Raw genomic sequence first — 22,667 nt, forward strand, 5'->3', positions numbered from 1 at the left:
TTTTTTCAGAGGCATGGTATCTTCTGATGGAATAATTTGGTTTTAAAGCATCATTTATGTACTAAAATGTGTTAGATATGAAGATTCAAATAAGACTAATATGTGGTCTCTGCCTGCCAGAAGAGGACTCACAGCCCCCTGGGAATGGCAGAATACAGATAATTATAGTTTTATGTTATATGTGCTGTAATACAAGTTATGGGAACATTGCAGAGGAAGCAAACGATGTTTCTTAGAGAAGCTGGAAAGGACTTCAAAGAACAATTATTATTGAGTTTTTTCTTTTGTTCTTAAAGGATAAGAAAGTGTTTTCCCAGGGCAAGAAGAAATAATCCCAGACAGACAAACAGTTAGGTACAGTGGGTCAAGAGTGACAAAACAGGAAGATGTATTGAGGGAATGTTTGTGTGTTTGTGATGGTCTCTGAGGATAGAAAAAAAAATTTTTTTTAAGTTAACTTCAGATTGTGACTAGGAGAAAGTTAAGTAAGTAAGATATCAACAAATCTAATGAATTTTTAGATGCTTTAAATAAATTCTGAAAAAGTTTTGCATAGTCTATGAACAAATAAATCTACAAATAAAACTGATTCCTTTTGGGCATTTCTCACAAATAATAAGTGAGTTCTTCTATTTCAGATCCTGCTTTCTGTCATCCCCCTAAGGGGGAGGACCCCTTAGAAACTGACCATATGACTCTATGTGCTTACAAATTCCTTACACCTACATTTGCATGACTTAAACTTAATCATCTGTTCAAAATGAATATGTGTCTAAACTTTTTGGAAAACCAAACCATTGCTAGAGATGTAGCTCAGTGTTAGAATACTTGCCTAGCACATGTGAGTCCTGGGTTTGAACCCTAGTACCTCAAAAAAAAAAAAAAAAAAGAAAAAAGAAAAAAGAAAGAGAGAGAGAGAGAGAGAGAAAACCTGACATTCTGACATTTTCCCCAGGTCAATTTATTCTGGATAATTTTTTGAATTTATAATATTTCTTTCTGAAGATTCCATTGATATTAATATTTCTTTCTGAAGATTCCATTGATTATTAGTATTACAGAACATACAGAATTGCTATATAAGTTGTCATTTTAATCTGAATTTAAATTTAGTCAAAACCAATAAGAAACTAATTTGGAATCAAATATTAATGAAATACCCCTATCCTGATATTGGTTTAATTAAAAATGAATCCATCCATTTCTATAGAAGTTGACACTTTGCATAAGAAAGTTGAAGCTCTCCATTTCAAGCACAGAAATATAATGGTAGTCTTCCTGGGAATTCCATTAGTAATGGGTTTTTCACTAGTATTGGATATTTTTACACCCTCTGAAAAGTTGTAGTCTAGAGTCCGTAAAAATTCTGTTTCCAGTTTGACTTCACAGTGCATGCCATATGCCACACTTCCGTGTTGACTTCCCAGTGCCACGTGCTGTGCATCAAACAGGCAGTCCTAAATATGCACCAATTTTATGTTCTGGATTCAGTCATTGTGTTTTTACTTTCTACCGTGCCAGGTTAGCTCTTGATTTGAGACACTACTAATTCTAGAAACCAGATGTGCCACACTCCCAAATCCAAACAAATATTTTAACTTATTCTACATTTTGGAGTTTTGCTTTCTTGGAGATTATGAATAATTAAATTTAACTATAATTCACTGATTCTTTGTTACTTCTTTTCCTTAAACATATAATAACATAGGCTTATGGTGTATCATATACTCATGTTATAGATTACAATGGTCTTTTATTTCAGGTGTTAGGCCTGTAGGAGCACAGAGGATGCAAAAATAATTGAGTTCTAATGTATTTCAATTGGAAGCTGTGCTTCTTTACTAACTTCGTAATAAAATCCATCTTCTGTAAGGTTTCGTTTTGGCTCCCTCCAGCTCTGAAATTCCTGCACCTTCAACAATCTACATGAAGTACTTATTGGACTGCAGTTAGTCTCTTCCCTCCTCATACTGACTGGCTCACAGTTGGCTTCTAGGACAGTTTACCACATTATGAATTCACACCAGGTTTTTGGTTTTGTTTTGCTTTTTGTTGCTGTTTTGGTTTATGTGGGGTTTTTGTTTGTTTGGGCAGCACTGGGGACTGAGCCCAGAGCCTCATGTGTGTGAGGCAATCTGTCTCTCTACCCCCAAGCTCCATCCCCAGCCCTCACAACACATTTTGACATTAAAGAAAACCTTCCTTATATCCATTGTATGTACATATGCTTCTGTAAAGTCTAACCAAGTCAATTTCACTTTCCATTTATGAGAGGAAATAATAGACCCAGCATGAAGAAGTGTGTATGACCAGTGTTCCTGATATAAACGGGGTGAGCATTGTGACTTTTCTGCTTCAGACAGCTGAGGTGGCCCTAGCTAATCTGAAGAACAAATATGAGAATGAGAAAGCAATGGTGACAGAAACGATGACGAAACTGAGGAACGAACTGAAGGCTTTGAAAGAAGATGCAGCCACCTTCTCATCCCTGAGAGCAATGTTTGCAACAAGGTAACTGGGTTTTCTTCCTAAAATTGTAGTCCACGGGAGAAAAGACTGTGGCACTCACAAGTGGGTCTTGGTGCATCTTGAGTGTATCGGACTATGATCTGGGACAGGAAAGCAGGAATAAAATATATGAGATTCCACTCTGACAAATGTAAGGCAAAATCTTAGGTGCTCAATTCCAGAGCCCTCTACTGGACACACTGCATCAAGCAATTCTGTTACATAAAAATATTTTTTCCAGCCACTTGGGAGACTGAGGCAGGAGGATCACTTGAGCCCAGGAGCTCCAGACCAACTTGGGCAACACAGCAATATACTGTCTCAAAAACAAACAACAAAAAAGTTAATTAATTTAATAAACTTTTTCTAGAGATTTTATGCTCAAAAGAATTATATATTGGGCTGGGATCAGGGATACTGGGGAAAGAACCCAGGCCCTCACACATGCTAGGCAAGAGGTCTATCACTAAGCTGCAACCCTATCCCAAATATTAGATTTTTTTTAAAGCTTCCCATAAAGGAAAAAATTCTTCTTAAAATAGCTAAATATTATGGTCCCTAAAATATATTTCTGTGACAAAGTACATAAAAATATATAAAGGGGCTTACCAATATTTCCCCCATAATGAAGATTAATATTCATCAAATCAACTGATATTGAAACTTTAATACACTGTGAATTAAATTCTACTTACATTATTTCTAAAATAGTAATTGTGTATATTGCTGAATTTTTCACATTGCCCAATAATTCTACAAATATTCGTATCTATCCCCCCCACAGACATTTTATTATGAGGCAGTGCTTTTGTTTTTAAATTTGAAGTGATTATTAAGAATATTTGGGAGGGCTGGGGATGTAGCGCAGTTGGTAGAGTGCTTGCCTTGCAAGCACAAAGCCCGGGGTTCAATCCCCAGCACCGCCAAAAAAAAAAAAAAAAAAAAGAATATTTGGACTGCAAACTCAGAAGGTGAAGGGTTGTATGTTTTCTTTCATATGTGGAAGCTAGAGAGGAAAAATTAAAAGAAAGGTGGGTGGGGGATCTCATGAAAATGGAAGGGAGATCAGTAGACTAGAGGAAGGGGACTAGGGGAGAGAATGGGGAAATACCAGGGAGTGATACTGTCCTAATTATGTTGTTATATTGTGTGTATATGCCAATATGTAACAAGAAGTCCCACCATTAAGTACAACTAATAATGCACTAATTTTTTAAATATGACGGGGGGGAGGATGTATTAGGCTGGGATATGGCTCTGGAGTAGGTAGGGCTCTTCCCAGTATACCCAAGGGCCTGGGTTCCATCCCCAGTACTGCAATAATAATAACTATTATTATTATAATGTAATGATTTGAGGGTTTCAAAATCTGGAGATTCTCAATATACTGTTGAAATACCTTTTTTGTTGTCACAATGCAGTCCTCCCCCAAGAAAGAAAGCACCGATTATATATATCTTCTCTGATAGAAATTTGGTGCAAAATTCACAAAGCATAACTTTGACTTTATTTGCATACTCAGTAAATGATTTACATGTAGCTAATGTAATTTAAAAAAATAACTTGGGCTTTATGGGAGTCCCAGGGATCTGTGCAACTTTCTTCGAAACTTGGGAAAGAAAAGGCTCAAGGTCCTAAGTAATTGAATCTTTTGGAAATGACAGAGAAAAGGCTAAGCACCTGCCTGAGGGACCATGGGGGTGGAGAGGAACTGGCTTCTGAGACTCAGAGCACAGTGGCATTGGAAAGTGTAATACATGTACTTGTGGCCACTACGGAGGTGCAGGATAGAGAACAGGAATGGTCCTGCTTCCAATGACGGAAATCAGGATTATGTTAAGAATTAAGAGAACATAAATTCTTTCTTTGAGAAAGGAATTGAAAACATTTTAAAGGGATATTTGAAGTCTCCATATACGAGTGATAACCTGTATCCCTAATTAGTTCATTTTCATAGACATTTGATTTTTCAGATACAGTAACTGCCTAATGCTATTTGTATAAAATATTGTTATCTGGCCAGTAAGGATTAATCCAGGGTCCTGAAATTCACTTTGTGTTTTACTAAGCTCTGGTTTTTCTTATGATCTATGCTTCCTGACATTCAAAGGTAAAGAGAATGGCACTCCCTAGATTTCAAGTTCTTTAACACAGAGCCTGTTTTCTTCTTTAAAATACTACCCCAGGCTTGTGCTAATTTCCAAGTTTGTATAATGCATCTTGAATAATTCCAAGATGGTCGTTAACCATCTGCTGGTGTATGCAGAGTATTTGTTATTAATATCTTAGTGGGTAAATAAACAGCAAAATCTCAGCGTAAGCTTTTTTCCCACACTCCTTCTTCCTTCCAAATGCACACGGATGGGCTCAGGTTTCCCAGTGGGTGGGGAAATAGATCACTGAGCTTGCCTTCGTGCTTAGCACAAGCATGAAGCTGAAATGAAGATGTTTCTGAGGATCGGCTCTACCTCCATCAAACCTGTGCAAGTTTTCTCTGACAACTCTCTGCTTTCTCAACTGGTAGAGAAATCATTGAAAACACCATTTTCTAATTTAGACAAATTAACCATATTGAAAACAGTGTCAACTGCAATCTGTACTAAATTAAAATAAAACCTATAAATAGAGATAAAGAAGCAAATATTTTCTTCATTAACATTATTGTTTTTTTCGGATGCCACAGACATAACCTATGACAAACTTGTCTTGTTCCTGCAAAGAAGACAAATGTTATACAGCAGAAAGAGCCATTGTAACACTTAAGGTACTTTGGACATGTGAGACTGTACATTACTGCCACAAAGCAGCCCCTCCAAAGAACTCTGTCCTTGGGGTTCATGATGCCTATTCAGAGTGCTCCCATATGTACCCCATTGTGTGGGTTATTGAACATGCTCTGTTGTTCCCAGTTTTCTATTACTATAAGGTTATATTCATTCCACTGGTAGGAAGACCAGTGTTCTATATATCTGTATATCTAAATTCTAGTCAAATTCATTCCAATAGTTTTCCTTTTATCTGTTGGAGATATATTCCAAGAAACCCAGTAGATGCTTAAACCACTGATAATACTAAACCTGATGTGTAGTGTTTTTTTCCCTATATCTGTTATAAAGTTTAAGCTATAAATTAGGCACAATGACAGTTAACAATAAGAAAATAGAACGATTCTAACAATATACTGTAATAAAGGTTACATGCCATGTTTTTTTCCTATACATCCATAAAATAGGCATGGCAAAAGAGTAACAATAACAAATAATATAACAATTATAACAATATAGTGTAATAAAATCTTGAGAATGGAAAACTCTCTTGAGCTAGGCATGATAGTACTTGCCTATATTTGTAGTGACTCTGCAGGTTGGGGCAAGAGGATTTCAAATTTGAGGCCAACCTCAGCAACTTAGTGAGACCCTGTCTCAAAATTAAAAATTAAAAATAAAAAAGGACTGGAGATATAGTTTGGTGGTAGAGTGTCCCTGGGTTCAGTCCCCAGTACCACAAATAAACATAAGATTAAATAATTTCAAAGAAAAACCTTTTGAGTTAAGACACATAAAATTGGGGCCCACAGATGACCTCAGGTAACTGAAACTGTGGGGAAGTGAAATTATAGTTAAGGGAGGAGCACTGTACTTTCCAACTTGAGTTCCAGGTCAGTCCACCAAGATGTCCCCCTCACCACCTTTCTGTTTGGGTTCCAGATGTGATGAATATGTCACACAGTTGGATGAGATGCAGAGACAGTTAGCAGCTGCAGAGGATGAGAAGAAGACTCTAAACACTTTGTTACGAATGGCAATCCAGCAAAAACTCGCCCTGACCCAGCGGCTGGAGGACTTAGAGTTTGACCATGAGCAGTCCCGACGCAGCAAAGGCAAACTTGGAAAGAGCAAGATCGGCAGCCCTAAAGTAAGTGGGGAGGCATCAGTCACCGTGCCCACCATAGACACTTACCTCCTGCATAGTCAGGGCCCACAGACACCCACCATTCGGGTCAGCAGTGGCACTCAGAGGAAAAGGTATGCATGCAGCGATCTTCATAGTATGGTGCAGTGGCCAGATTTTAGTTAACTGCAAAAATTAATGTGCTCTTGTTGTGGTGGCTGGAGGAGGGGAAGAAGAAAAAATGGGAGCCGCTATAGAGGGGCCTCGCAAATGCTTGTCTTCCTTGTGATAATTATGCTACTATATTCCTTTCTGTCCCCATCCCTACCGCTTTGACCATAATATAATTTTCAAAGTGTCTGTTAATATTTTTGCTGCTCTTTGTATGCATATATGCCTCTCCCTTACCTCCAACCGGAAAATCGGTAAAGGTGGATATTAAGAATGAAGCTGTGTTCTACTTGGATTATAATTTTAAGTCATTGTACCTCTGGAAATGGTGCTATTTACCAGCTTCTCTTTCATGGGGCAAGGATATGAATATGTTCTCTTAAGGGAACTTTGTCTATATGACCAAAACTGATGACTGAAAGGGCATGCCTGTATTTAGGTAAAATGGAATGGAATACATACAGTCCTTTTCTTTAAAAGCAAGTTTTTGTGCTCTTTCACTTGGCATGTGACTTTCACAGAGAAACCACTTGTAAGGTTTTTGGTGACCTGATTTCATGACTCTTCCCCCAAGTCCTGGCTATTGAGTTACTAACGCTATGTTTTCTGTTAATATAGTAAAACTTTCTATTTTATGAGCTTTCATTTAAGAATCAAATAATACATATATTTTCTATTTGAGGGTCAAACTAACTGTAATAAATATCTTTTCCAGTATCCAAAGCAGTTTCCAAATAGGGTTGTATCCTGATGTGGAAACTAAAAAAAAATTAGCAAAAATCTTGATTTACATATTAAAACAAGTAAATGCCAATATAAATAATGTTGTCACTGGTGAGGTGTTGAAAGGTAATTAAAGTAAAACTTTTTTGTTTCCTATATGTATTTTTCTTGGATCTCCTGCAAGACAATTTTCACCTTCCCTTTGTGATCAGAGCCGTCCCAGGACTTCAGGGGCTTCCTACCTACAGAATTTATTAAGAGTTCCCCCTGATCCCACCTCCACAGAATCATTTCTTCTGAAGGGCCCCCCTTCCATGAGTGAATTCATCCAAGGGCACCGGCTCAGCAAGGAAAAAAGGTTAACCGTGGCTCCACCAGGTAAACATTTTTTCCTTGGGTGCATGTGATGCAAATGTCTAGTTGAATAGACAACTCTCCCCTTCCTTCCAGCCGCTCACGCTCACCCATCCACAGAGTCTAACTCTGAGGACTTTGATGATGTGTGAATTCCCACCACTGAAGTAAATACTCCTCTGCACTTGGCTTCCTGTCTCCTCCTTGTCCACAGCCAGACATTGTTGAGAAGGCTGCAGGGGCTTCCTTCCAGCAGCCAAGGATGGAAATTGAGAGCTGGAAGGAATGGGAGCGTGAAAGGGAAATTAGGGAGAGGTGCACCGAGGTGCGCACACCTGAATCCTCTCTGCAGTTTGGTAGCTCGTGGCGATTCCATCTTGGTCAGATTTCGGTTTGGCTCTTACCACGTTTAATGTAATTTCAGCAGAGAGCCACATTGTTTATATTATGGCTTTCGGACTAATTCCTTTTGTAGTGACTCAGCATGTCTACAGAAAATTATACAGTCAGTCATTATACAGAAAATTATACAGAAAATTAAAGTGAACTCCTTGAAGGCTTTGCTCCTCAGGAACATTTAGGTGTTAGTATAAGGTTCTTGTCATTTGTAAGCCATTTATTTATGATTACCAATATGCTTTACTTTAGTGTCACTGTTGGGTTTTTTTTTTTAACCTTACCTATGAAAAGGCCTAAATCAAAAGCACGATTTATGGCAAATAAAGAAAATGGGACTTCTGGCAAATAAAGATTATCCTTTTGCAAAACCCATGAATGTTAAGTATAAGTTAGAGATGCCAAACAGGACGCCCATGAAAGAAAATAAGCCCAAGGGCAGCTATTATTTGTCTATTACAGGGAACAAAAAATTTAAACAAATTCAAGTTAGTTGTCAGCAGTTACAAACTCAGGGATTTCATATGAACGCCTGTTATTTCTGAACTCTTTCAAACGATTCTGGATATCTGGCAGCCCTTGGTCTGCATTCATGCATGCCAACAACCTGTTGGAGCTCAGTGGTGGCTGCCGCTGGTAGACAGGGTGAGCTTGGCACTTGGTCACATCACTCCCTATTACCGACACTTAGCCTGCTGTACCTTTTCTGTTACCTTCTGGCCTCTACTGTAGCCTTTGAGTTTGCCACCTTTGTGAGAGTTTTGTCTGTCTGTTTGTTTTAATTAATTTCAATTTTACTTTCCTACCTAATTTACTTCAATTTTACCTTAATTCCTTTTTGGAAACCTCAGCCATTAGATCTCTGATATTTTTCTTATCTGATTCATTTAATCAGCCTACTGGCTGGGATTAAAAGATGTGCTATAATATTTTATACCACATATTCTACATTCTAAGAATGTTAGGGGAATGTTGAGGAAATCGGCAATGATAGTGAATTATAATGGCATAACAGCCCAAGATGCACAGGTGCACACACGAAAGTAATCCTTCCACTGGTCACTTCTACTTTCATAACTCATTTTCTATTTTTTAGACACCTTTGGAAGGTACCTTGAGATATTCTGTGAGTCACCAAAAGGGTAATGATATGTCAGAGCATCTAACTTGGGGAAAACCCTCAAAAGCCTTCTTTTTAGTGTTAACAAATGGATTTAGTAGCACTGTCTACCAGACCTTAGAAAACAAATGATATGATTAATAAGTAACTCCTGTTGCATTTCACTTTAAAAGGTGGTATGGCAATAAGACTAAAATTAATAAAAGTTAACAATAGCTATTTTCATTTTTGTATGACTGCTTGGTTCTTGTGTACATGACTATATATTTTACGTCATTATCATTACATTGTGGAAGTCATTAATATTATATCATAAACATTTCCATGTTGCTACTTGGTCATTGTTATTTTTAAGGTTATTGTATCTTAAATTTTATTTCAGATGTTGTTATTGCATTAGTCACTCCTTCCCCTGTGGTTGTCCACTGGGATGGATAATGGTATATTATTGAATGCTGCTGGGAATAGCCGCATGCATTCTACTACCCATGTACTTGATTTTTTTGCTCAAGAATGAAATCACGGGTTAGAAATTGAACATCTTTATAACTTTTGCTACATTTTGATGTTGTTGTCAAAAGGGTATATCAGTGTGTGGATTGTCCCACAAGCGTTTCCCCTTCTGCAAAACCTAAATCTTTCTGCTACTTTACACACACTGTAAATATCTTCAGCTCTAAGACTGCTTAGCCTATGTGAATTAAAGTACCATTATTTTTTTGAAATTCTTTAGTTTCGAGTAACCAGAAAATATGGTTGGCCTTAGAAATGGTTATTATATATAAGATTATAACTATAAATAATAAGGATTTCAGAAACATTACTAGACCAAAAAATCACTTTAATGATAACTTACAAGTAAACTTTATAATTCTAACCCTTTATTTGAAGTTATAATAATAAAAGAGGAAAAGAAGTAAAGCTGTTATATCCCACAGAGCTTTCAATTACATAACATAGTCAATTAGATTCTTAACAAATTATTAGGTCAACCAACAGTGTTTTCTAAAAGATCTTAATTAAATCAATTACTATAAAAATTGATTGATCACATTAAACAAACTGTAGCTCCTAAAAATACCTGCATTATTGATAACATATATTACTTTTCCTAGGCTGAACTATAATGGGTAAAATATATTGAATGTTGTTTAGAATGCTTTTACTATATAAAACGTTTTTCATTATGCCAAAAAAGGAGAAATATGCCATATTTATAACCAGTCCTATATTCTATGCAAGCAGTATCTTAAACCTATAAGTAATAGTAGATTTTGAGATTTTTATTCATGAGTTTAATATTAATTATTGATTATTATAAAATTTACTGACTGATAACAAATTATATCAGCCATTTTTAATGTACCATTCCCTGTTCACTTATCAGGATTTTTTGTTAAATTAATATGTATTTTCTAAAATAAATATTAATATATATTTTTAGGCAATTTAAATTATTTTAATGAGCAGATATGTCAGCATTATTTTTCTATTGAGGATCATTGAAATAATTATATCAATAAGTTAATTATATTAGTTTTTTTAAAAACATGAGACATAAAATGTTTTTACCCTAAGATATACTTTTAAATAGATTTCATTTCTATAAGCTGATCAACAAAAAAACCCCATCCTCTTGAAGGCACAACTTCTCAATTCTGAAGAATCCACTCTAGGGTAGAACACTGATTTACAATATTAGTTTTATGCTAGTTGGTTAGTACACTATACTGATTGGTTTGTTACATTAGTACAACCTTTTGGGGGAAAATTCTGGCCCTTGCCTCTGACTTTGATTCTGCTGAGTCATCCCCTGAAATTCCAGAGTTTTCTGTTCATGACTGTTGACTTCTTATTTTTGCCATTATCCTTATCCTGGCATATAAACTCCCGTGTCCTCGACTCTTCTTAGTTTTTACAGTCTCAATTACCAGCTCATCTGAGAAGTGCCTTCCAGTGTTGATGAACTTGAATCAAAAGAGACCTTGTTGCCATCAAGATATTTATAATCAGGCAGCAAATTGCATATCTTCCTAACTCATTGCTATTTTGTAGCCAACATTTTATCTTGATGTTATAACTGCCTAGACTTAAACAGCAACAACAACAATATCATCTTACCACTAATCAATAATTAAAATCTGTCTATCAGAATATTTAAAAGGAATCCATGTAATTTACAGGCAAGAGATGTTATTTCTGTAGTAAAGATCTGATTGCAGCATTTGTGCAAGATAAGAAATTCCAAACTTAAAAAAGTAACTTTGAAGTTTTCTTGAAGTACTATCCTAAATAATTTGCTCCTTACATAATTACTGAACTAGTGTAAGAGAATTGCATTGTTTTGAAATCTGAATTTTTTTCTATCATATTTTAGATTTTGCTGATTTTTAAAAGTAACTCAGAGAAATGTGCTAACCTTAGATTCATAATCACCTTTTAAAATCTGTAGTCAAGCAGGGCATGGTGGTGCACACCTACAATCCCAGTGATTAGAAGGCTGAGGTAAGAGGATGACAAGTTTGAGGCCAGCCTTGGCAACTTAATGAGACCCTGTCTCAAAATTAAAAAAAAAATTTTGAAAAGGGCTGGTGATGCAGTTCAGTAGTAAAGCACCCTTGGGTTCAATTACAGTACTTAAAAAAAAAATTGTTGTGAACATACCTACAAGCATGTTCATAGTAAAAATTGCTTTAACATTTCATTACATTCAAACAAGTAAACATTTTTCTGTTTGTATTTCAAAGCTTATGTTCTTAAGCTTCTACCAAAACCACATTTCTTTCATTAAACCATTTGTTCATTTGCTCATTCACTTATTCATCAAAATTTGGCAAAATTTATTGAGTACCTACTATGTATCAGGCACTTTTCTTGGCTCTTGATATACAATGATATTCAAATGAAACACAACCCTGTTCTTCAAGAAACACACAGCCTTGTATGGGATGAAGGCAGGCAGATAAGTAATGGAGTTAACAGGTGTTCCTGGAATAAATGAAGGAGTTAGAGAGGTTAGACACAGCCTCCCATAACAGAGGCACATGCTGGCCGTGAATGGTGACTAGAGACTGAGGTGCAGGGGTGGATAATGAGGACAGCTTTCTAGGAAAGGAAGTCAACTGTACAAAGGCCTTAAACTTGGGGGTGGAACCTAGGTCAAGACTTGGAAATGATGGGAGATGAGACTTGGAAAAGTGGGCAGGGACCAGTCCCACTGAGCACACCTAACACAAGAATAGGTCCATTATATAAAACCATCCTGACAGCAAGGTGAAGAATGGATTAGGTATGGGTAATATCTAAGATAAAGAAGCAGGTATGGAAACTAATGGAATGTGTAAATGAAAGCGCTTGTTAACCAGAATCAAAACTGCGAGGAATGTTCTCAAGTATGTGAAGTTAAAAAAGTCCACCCTACGGATGAAATCCAGTCCTGTCCTGTGCGTACACAGGCCGGCTCTTATCACCTTTCTTCTTCTGGAAAGAGCTCAGTGAATGCTATTTGAATTTACTTCCTGAACTAATGGCCTCGGTAGTTTGTTTTTTTGTAAATTATATTTTTCTATAGAGGCTTCCCTATTTCTGCGTCTTCCAGGTCTTCATATCACTCTCCTTTCTTTTTCCACAGTATTTAATTCTTTAAATAGTTGGAGTGAACAGCATCTGCTAAAACCTGTAATCTTACCGGAGTGGGGAACACCGGCTTGAATGTGGTAGACAAGCACTCTACCACTGAGCTACACCTCCTTCCAGAAACCTGTAGTCTTTGAGGCTTATATTTTCTTTTAACACAGCCTCCACAGAGTTCTTCCTTATGGGGGAAGGCTTAGGCATTGCCTGATGCTAGAATATGTTGTCTTTAGTTTGGGATCTGCTAAAACAAAAGTTATTTCAAAAATATTAATTTAGGGATGGGGGTGTAGCCCAGTGATAAAGCTTGCTTAGCATCCATGAGAATCTAGCACCACAAAAAAATTTTTAAATAAAATAAATAATTCAGAAAATTACTAAACACGTGTTGAAAAATACAAATATATGCCCCAATATAGTATACAATTAGAAATTGGTTCAGATTTCCAAATTTAAGTGAATCATAAATGCTGCAGGAGGTTTTTTTCTTCCTTTGAGGAGGTTAATGATGATTCCTTTTACAGTGGAAATATACAAAACCTTGAAATCTCTTTGTTTTTTTCAGTATTCAAGTGATAATTTTATTTTTACAGGAAATTTTTTAGAATGATCTTGAATTGGAATATGCATTATTAAGGATATTACATGAGAGATGCATCTCATTATTGGATTTTCTTTGTCACTGTTCATGATAGACACCTAATAGAAAACTGAAAAATATAGGAATTTATCCAATTTTTCTCAACTAGCTCCACATTTGCTTTGTTTAGATAAATAACAAATGTCCTCAAATTTAGCCCAGTGTTTTTTATTTTGATAACTGGTTTCATAAAAAATATTTTGGAATTTTAAGATTTCTGCTTTCTTATTTTCTTTTGCAAAGACTTTAAGCTTTATGTGTCATATACAGCAGGTTTGCTGTTGTGTACATAAGTACAAACGTTACGGAGTCTTTCCTGACCCCATCTCCACTAGGGAGGACTAGCCGCTGCCCCACTGTGTGCCACTGCAGTCAGCACAGAGGTTAGCATCAGATTCCTGGATAAGTCCTAAGCTCCTGTGGTCAAGAACCTCCTTGGTCTTTGAATCACAGGATCTTGCCCTGTACCTGGGCCTTCAGTTTGTTCAATAATTGATCATTGGTTCATATTTCCTACAGTATCAGAAAATACTTTATTGTGGTGTGTCTTCCACATGTGTGGTTCCCTCTGTGTACATGTTATTGACAATGTATTTTAGATGCAGTTTACTGTAGTTGATGCAGTGAAATCTACCTAACAATTGCCTTTGGAGAATTTCCAAGTGAATTATTCTTTTCTCTCCTTATTTAAGTCAGGCAGCATGTTTGTCATTTTGAATTGTGTTTATTTGGTTGCTTTAATAAATGCACACCTAAAAATCAATACAAAGATAAGATAATATTCACTTTATTATTTTTTAACACACACACATATATATGTATATATATATTTAGTTGTTGATGGACTTTTATGTATTTATATGCGGTGCTAAGCATCAAACCCAGTACCTCACACATGCTAGGCAAGCACACTACCACTGAGCTAAGACCCCAGTCCAAATATCCACTTTAGATGGTAACATCTGGACCATGTATTATAAAGTACTCTAGAAAGGTATACATAAATAATAAGCTTCCCTTGTTTTTATTTTATTCCTTTTTTATGTTAGAGTTTTTAAGTATATTTTTCAATAGTTATGTTTCAAAATTCAAAAAGCACAAAAGGGTATACAATCAAAAGTAGACTTCTACCACAACTGTGCCTGCCCAACCTTTTGTATCCTTGCAGAAAGACATTCTGTACAGATGCAAGCAAATATACATAAATACATACATATATAAACTCAAGTGTGCATTTTATATATGTATTAACAACACTGGCACATCCACCAACGTTATGCATGCTGTTTTATTCACCTAATGTATCTAAACTCTTCTTTCATATCGACTCATCTTTTTATTTTTAATCAGAAGAAACTACATAGGAGAAAAAAGATAAGCTTGAATTCTTTAAGAAAACTTAAAATGAGCCAGGCACTGTGCTGCATGCCTATAATCCCAGCAGTTCTAGAGGCTAAGGCATGAGGATCACAACCTTGAGGACAGTCTGGGCAATTTAGCAAGACCTTGTCTCAAAATAAAAATTAAAAAAGGCTGGGCATGTGGCTCAGTGGTAAAACACCCCTGGGTTCAGTCCTCAGTACCACCAAAAAAATAAATAAATAAATAAAATAAAATAAAACCCCTTGAAATGTTTCCATGTGTAGAATAGGAACATTTTTTACTGAATAACAAAATGACAGCTATAAGACTGTTTAACCTCCTAGACCAGAATTATCCAGTAGAAATGAAATATAAGCCCCATACATAATTTTTAATTCTCTAATAGATTAGAAAAAGTAACAGGTGATCTTAATTTTAATGATATTTTATTTTAAATATATTAATAATATTTCAACATGAAATCCATAGAAGCAGTTATTAATGAGATATTTTACTTTTTTTTTACTCAGTCTTTGAAATTCTGTGTGTATTATGAACTTACAAGTGCATCTCATTTGGATCAGCCACATGAAAGGCACCACACGTGGCTAATGGCTAGTTTATTGGACAGTACGGTTCTAAACCTTCCCTTACCAACTGTTTTGACCAGATACAACTGCCACACAGAAATCTAAATTTTAATAACTAACATCTGATTTTTAAAATAAGATTTAAGATGGCACATATCTTTTCTGTTAAATAGAAATAGTGGTTCTGATATTTGCCATTGCAAATTGATTCTGCTTTCTCTCTGATTTATAGCTCTGTTTTAAATAGATATTAAATATTTAATATTAACATTTAATATTAAAAATAGTAAGTAATATTAAATGTTTGCATATCCTTTTTTATACATCTCCTTTATTTGTTTCTAGATTTTCTTGTTAATATGATAACTTAATTCCTATTGTTTAGGTGTGTGCTAACCAAACACATTCCTTAAATATTCTTAAAACAACAAAATGACTTCAAGACCTTTTTTTTTTTTTTCATTGCTGTAGTCAAGTTGTGAAAATCCCATATTTCTTATTTTAAGCAGGGAGCGCCTTGTAAGTGTTTAAAATGCATCTTGCCAGTTTTAAGTGGCGGCATTTAATGGTGCCACATATAGATCGAAAATGCATCGAACTCTTTCAAGGTGAGTTCCAAATGTTTTCCTTCTTCCCAGAATAACAGAGAAGATGAAGACAATACTGAGTAAGCTATTTCATGCTTACAGATTGGAGCCACTCAACAAATAAGGCAATGATTAATGGGACATCTGATGACCACAGTTCTATCAGCATTTTATTTGTTTTGTTTTTATTTTTGTTTTTTATTCCCTCTTCCATCAGGTACTCCTGTCCAGAACTTGGATTTCCTTAAAAGATTCCACATTCAAAACCTGAGCATTGTAAGCAAAATAAACTATGATAAAAGGATGGAATTCCATCATTACTGAAGGGATCATGTAAGAACTCCAAAGCAGGAATGTGCATAGATTAGATCATATTTTTCAATCCATGTTGACTATTTCGTGTTATTATGAAGTTTTAAACTTAAAGTTTAAGGCTTAACATTACATTAAAATTTTATTAAATCTACAAAAATTGAAGTTTTCTAATTTAAATCCTTAAGGGAAAAACTATAATTTTTAAATATATCCATTAAGTGAAAGAAAATATACTTATTTGATATTCTGAATTGTTACATATTCAGAGTAAAAGTGATTAGGTTGTACTTGTGTCCACCCAAATCCACCAACATGGTGCTGAAGATTGGGGTCTCCAGGAGACAGCTGTGTCCAGAGGGCAATGAGAAGGAACAGGTGTGCTGTGACACATGGAAAGCCCAGGACATTCCCAACAATAACTACTGTCCTCTCCTGACCCTGCCCAAATGGCTCTGCTTTCTGGCAGGGGCACTAGAAAACCCAAAGGGACACTTTCAGAGTTGGTTCCTAGACCACACACCCTGCTATAGACTCAGTTAAGTGACCAACCTTGCAGCCAGTAATAACAAACTCAACCAAATACAGAATGAAACAAGTGTGCATTTTATCTTACTACCTTCTTCCTGAACCTGTCTCCACCCCGTCTGAGAACAACCTTTGTCCCACCACATGCAATTAATTACTTACCTACAGCACCTGACTCTTAGTTTCTTCGGTGTCCTTTTTCCCAAGGAATTGAGTACTACAATGGCCTGCCTTTGTTATTGCCTTTATATCCCAAAGCCCCACATGCAAAAAAGAGTTCTGGTGGGCAGCTGGGATCCCTCCTCCTCGTACTCCATGGGAAAGGGGCCATCCGGGTCTTTGTCAAGCTTCTGTGTTGTGCCCAAACTGTTTAGTACAACCTGCTTGCACTAGTTTGTTGTATTCTATTCACCCTTGTTGTAACTACATGACACCCTTTATTATAAAAAATCTTCTGATTATAAGGCATTACCTGAAAAGTTATATCCAAACTGTACCTGGAAAGAATTATCTGCAAAGAATCTGAAAGAGAGAGCTTCAACCAGTATCCTTGGAAGCGGGTCTGGAGCCCCTAACATAAAACTCGAGTTTCTAAATAGACACATACAAATATTAAAAATCACAGAACTATATAGTTTCTAAGATAATTTTTTCCAAAAAAGAGGAAAATGTCCTTGATCTAAGATATTAAAAAAAAAAAAACTCTTGACGTTAACACTGTAGTGTTAATGAACTGAATATACAAGGAAGGAAAGAGCAGTGTTCCTGAATTCATGCTGAATTCTTGCAGTGTACTAACACTCTGATTTGTTTCTGGGATTCATGATCTAAAAATATACCTTTATTGTTATGCTGATTTTTGGGGTCATCAAATTAATTCAGAAATGTTTCTTTGGTGCCCATCAGCTTGGCAGGCATTCAAACTCCTCTGGGGCATTATAAGTAGTTTAGGGGAATGGACCTTTCTATATTCTATATTCCTGAGCTCCAAGCCAGCTGGACAGGATCTGAAGGAGCATTCTGAGCTCTGCCTGTGACCATGGTGTGAATGATATGTAGGTACAGTGCTCATGGAAGGCCTAGGCTTGCTACTTCCTACTTTTTGGTTTTAAACAATGTACTGAAAGTGTGACTCCATCTGGGCACGGTAGTGCATGCCTGAAATCCCACGTACTGGGGATGCTGAGGCAGGAGGATTCCAAGTTCAAGGCCAACCTCGGCTTAGCGAGACTCTCAAAATAAAATAAGAAAGACTGGGAGATTTAGCTCAGTGGTAGAATGCCTCTTGGTTCAATCCCCAGTATGAAAGAAAAGGAAGGAAGGAAAAGAAAATGTAGTTCCACAGCATTTACATCTAGATTACTAATCAAAGTGACCTAGTAATTAAACTTGTGCAGCTAATCAATCAGAAAAGATTCGCACAGCACTGTATTCATTAAAGGACATGAAGCATCCCTGCCACCCTCTGAGATTCCCTCAGCACAGCTGTATGTCCCTCCTCATGCAGCATCTCGTGATCTTGTTGGATTTCTTGGTCCTTTCCCAGTGTATCTTCTGCCTGGACGGTATGAGAAAGAAAAGGGAAAGCACAACTCTAAGAGATTGGCTTTATTTCTTTGTACCCTTTAAAAAGCGTGAAGTCATAAAGATGCTGTCCAACCATTAAATCAATGTCCTTTAATTGTCAACTCTCAGTCAAAAATAAAGTCATCCATATACTCTAAATATCACAAATTTAAAGTTTTTGTGAAATGTGCATGTAAAAGCCTTGTTTATCTTGACTTTAGTCATTCTTGGACCCTAGGGATTTTCTTATTCTTTTTCAGCACTTAGATTATTTATGTCACTTCAAGTGTGTCCCACCCAAGGTCTTATGAGGAATTGCTTCTACAGCTGGCCTCTGATAGAATTACATTAGTCAATTAAAGGTCTTAGGTGATGGACTAGATGTGATGGTTACCATTAAAAGAAACATTTATAATTCCAAAACTGTGGAGGTAAAGATTTATATGAGAATGTGTACATCAGTTTTGTACAATAATGATCTAGAACAGGACTGTCATTTTATCTAATTTTTGGTGGATGTAAAAAAAAAACCCAAACTTTGTTGTTGTTGTGTTTAGTTGGGGGTGGGGATACATTTCCCTCAGGCTGTGGACTGTTTTGCTGTTCTGATGCTGATCATCTACCCATTTTTTACTTTAAACTGAGCCTTGTCCCCAGTTTTTCATTGCACTGAAGAGCGTACTACAAATAGAAAATCTGTCTCTTACCCATGTGGACAGTGAGAACCGAAGACAGAAATTTAGAGTAGAAACATGCCCTTTGCTTATGGTCAAATGGTACCCAGGTCCTTGGCCCAGATATCTCAATGAATATGCTGCTGGGTTCATCTGAAATCCCTGTTTCTGACTGTCCAAGCAGTCCTTGCTTCACTTCTGTACATAGGATCCTTTAAAAATCAGTACAATATTTTACTCTGAGTAGGTATTTATGGAATGAGCCATTATGTAATGCATTAGAATCAGTTAAACATAAATTTTTTTCTCTTTTTATGCACTACTTGACATCAAAAGCAAAAAGAGGTAAGTTGGCTATAAACATGTAGGTGAACCTTGTTTTCCTTCATAGTTTCATTCCTGAATAGCTTTTGTTCAATTAAATTTTTATAAATCAAATCCTATTGCATTAGGGAGCTTGTAATTGTAAATCCTTATCTTTTTTGAAAAATGTATAAGCACCTTCTGTAAACTTGGATTTTTAAAATATCCACTCTACATATATTGCTCTTTAAGTTGTACTTATGGTTTAATTTATAGGACATATTCGAAACACTTAGTTTTGTTTTGGGTTTCTGAATTGTTTCCCCCCAAAATGTGAATTGCATGTGATAAGTATCTCTTTTCTTAAAAGGGGAGGAAAAAAAAAAAAGCCAAGAAACTGACATTGACCAAAGCCTATAATTTTCAGATCCATCGATTTACAGAAGAGGATGCCCTGAGTCTCTCAGAACATATTCTAGTGTGATTTTTTTGGCAATGGTTTTTTAAAAATGAAGACAATATTAAATAAGAAAATCAAACACATTTCATTGAGTGGTGTCTCATATATTTTTCTTGTCTGGGGTCTAATTTCACAAGTGATCTTTTCAGTGGGTGCTTGGTTGTAGCTCGTTTAATGTACTTCTCTTTCGTGTCTTTGATGATGAATTCATTCTGCCATTTCAGAGGAGAAGCTGGTCTTCATTTGCTTTTATTGACTTACCAAGAACAGACCACCACACCACCTTGAGTTAACTATGTGCCCGCTGGCATTGCTCTTGAGAAGGTCATTTCCAAACAAAAGGCTGGGTTTTAAAAGCTGATTAATTGGTGTAAGAAGAGTGTACTTTTCCCTCTTAGTGCCACTGTGCTCAGTTCCTCCTCCCACTTCACACTCCACGTCTCTCCTGCGTAGGCTGTTGATGACACACACGTTCATGGTTTAATTGTAAGTGGTGTAGAAGCACAAAGGTGACTAGACAGCAGGGCATTTTCATATTTCTCTTCTGAAAAATTTGAAATAAAAGTAAATTTTTCTATGAATACCAATTTGCTTTATCAGCTAGCCATATGATATTCATTAAGACAGGAAATGGAAAGTTGGGTGAAAGTTTTTGTCTAATCAATAATCACTGCAAATCCAAAAAAGCTCCCTCTCTCTTAGCAAGTCATGTTCTGATTCTACACCGTTGAAGACAATTTTAATGCTTGTCACCAAGTTGTGATAAACTAGATGCAGTTGTCGCTTATGGGAGGCATAGCCAGATGCTTTTTAAGATTTTGTCGCCAGGCCTTATTTTTGCATGATCTATATTTTAAAAAATTATGTGTTTCAACCATTCTGTCTTTTTGTTCTCTGAAGGTTATTAACGAATAACGATTGTTTCTGACTGTCAAGGGTATAAACATAGAATGGAATTTGCTGTTAAACACTGATGTAAAGAGAAGTCTGAAGTGTGTGGTGATATCAATTAGCAGATTACACCCCTGAGAAGTTGGAAATTATGCTGTTGTCTTATCCGTGGGTTCTTTCAGAGAAACTAATGTGTTAACAGGACATGTGATTATGTTTGTCATAAAGGAATGAGATGGCCAACTCTATGTGTTTGATTAAAAAATGTCAAAGGTTGTTCACATTTATGCACTTTTATTAGTATCAATGTACTATTAAACTCATCATTAGATATTTTTTAAGATTTCAACTTTTCCTAACTACTATATAAATATTAGTATTTGTGTGTTTCTATCTCATGTTCTTCTTACTTTTCTTTATCACACATCTATCTCAAGTTTTCCTCATTTTTTTCTAAATTCTCTCTATGTCTGTCTTTTCAATTTATGTGTTTAGGAGTCCATAGGACTATTAAATGTTCAAGTTGTTACTATAGGGAGAATATACTTGATGCTGCTTTCCATTAACTTTTCTGTTAATTCATTAACACACAATTAATCATTTTGTAGATTTAGTGAGGAATTATTCAGTATTAATGTTATTTGACACTTCTTAAATAATGAGTTTAAATATTATCTTCAATATTTATGTATCAGAGTCTTATACTATAATGGCTCAAATTATCAGAAAAGAAAAAATGTTATGACTACACTAACTTTAAAAACTTGCCAGATTCCATGTCATACCCCTTCGATCCCAGCTATTTGGGAGGCTAGGGCAGGAGAATAGCAAATTCAAGTCCAGCCCGGGCACTTTAGTGACACCCTCTCTCAAAATAAAATAAAAAAGGGCTGGGGCTATAACTTCGTGATGATAGAGCACCCCTGACTTCAGTCCCCAGTACAGGAAAAAACAAAAAACAAAAAACTTTGTATCAGACAGTATTGAAAGATGTTGTTGTGATGACAGAAATGTCTGAATTGAAAGCTCTCCCTTCTGGTGGATCTTTCAAACTTTGATGAAGTCCTAACAATGAAACAAATCGAAGGATCCTTGAAGGGTTGCAGGTATTTTTGAACCACATGAAAATTCTCTAAGCAAACGACTGTGGAAAAACAAAGAATTGTTACACAGGGTCCTGCCTGCTGTGGGAGATCAGACATACTGTCAGGAAAGTAGTTGTCAAAAGTGGGACAAGAAGTGCTAAAGGAGACAAGGTCAGGCTGAAGGAGTTTAGAGGAGCAGAAGTTTCCTTCTAGACAGGAACTGGTTAGCTCTGAAGTCTGAGAGACCAGGAACACTTGAGATGAATGTAATGACAGGAACAAATGGCCATGGAAACGAGTTCACCATATGACTGTCTTGGCCTTTCTTGATTGATTGCTGTTATAACTTTGTTTCTTGAATCTGAAAACTGCTAAGCCAGATTCCCCCCATTCTCCTATCTCTTGTCTCATCAGTAGACTCTGCATGTTTTCACAAACATCCTCTCCCTGGTCTTCTTGCAAACCCTGCAAGACTAATATCTCATTTTCTCACTTATCAAATAAGCGAGGCTTAAAAACTGAGGCTTAAAATGTTTCCATCATTTTTTAGTGTCACTCCACTACTGGTCGGCAGAGAAGTGGTCCAAACTTGTAGGTCTCTCTGAGGGACCCCAGGTCCCATGCCAAGAGGAGATTTGCAAATGCAGAATAAAGACAGACAACAAAGGCCACCAAGAAGTTGTTGCAGAAGCGTCATTGGCAAGTGGAGGGGGGAATGACTGTGGTTAGCCTATTATCCATAACTGTGATCTTGTTTAAAATCCTCACTTAAGATCTGAATGTATCTGTAAAATTGTCAGTTACCAATTATGGAGAGTGCTTTGTGCTGTTATCCACCAACATTCAGAATTCCTGAGTTTGGAAGACTTGTTT

General features: G+C 36.2%; 1 protein-coding gene across 1 annotated transcript in view; it reads left to right on the plus strand.

Annotated features, from left to right (window-relative positions):
* Window positions 1-22,667, plus strand: part of Bicd1 (BICD cargo adaptor 1) — a 251,548-nt gene that overhangs the window by 210,551 nt on the left and 18,330 nt on the right. Inside the window, 4 exon segments of the mRNA XM_047549256.1 lie at window positions 2,360-2,511; window positions 6,216-6,533; window positions 7,478-7,671; window positions 19,392-19,400. Of these exon segments, the coding sequence (XP_047405212.1) occupies window positions 2,360-2,511; window positions 6,216-6,533; window positions 7,478-7,671; window positions 19,392-19,400 (673 nt within the window).

Source organism: Sciurus carolinensis, chromosome 4 (genome assembly GCF_902686445.1).
Source record: "Sciurus carolinensis chromosome 4, mSciCar1.2, whole genome shotgun sequence".
Taxonomy (NCBI): domain Eukaryota; kingdom Metazoa; phylum Chordata; class Mammalia; order Rodentia; family Sciuridae; genus Sciurus; species Sciurus carolinensis.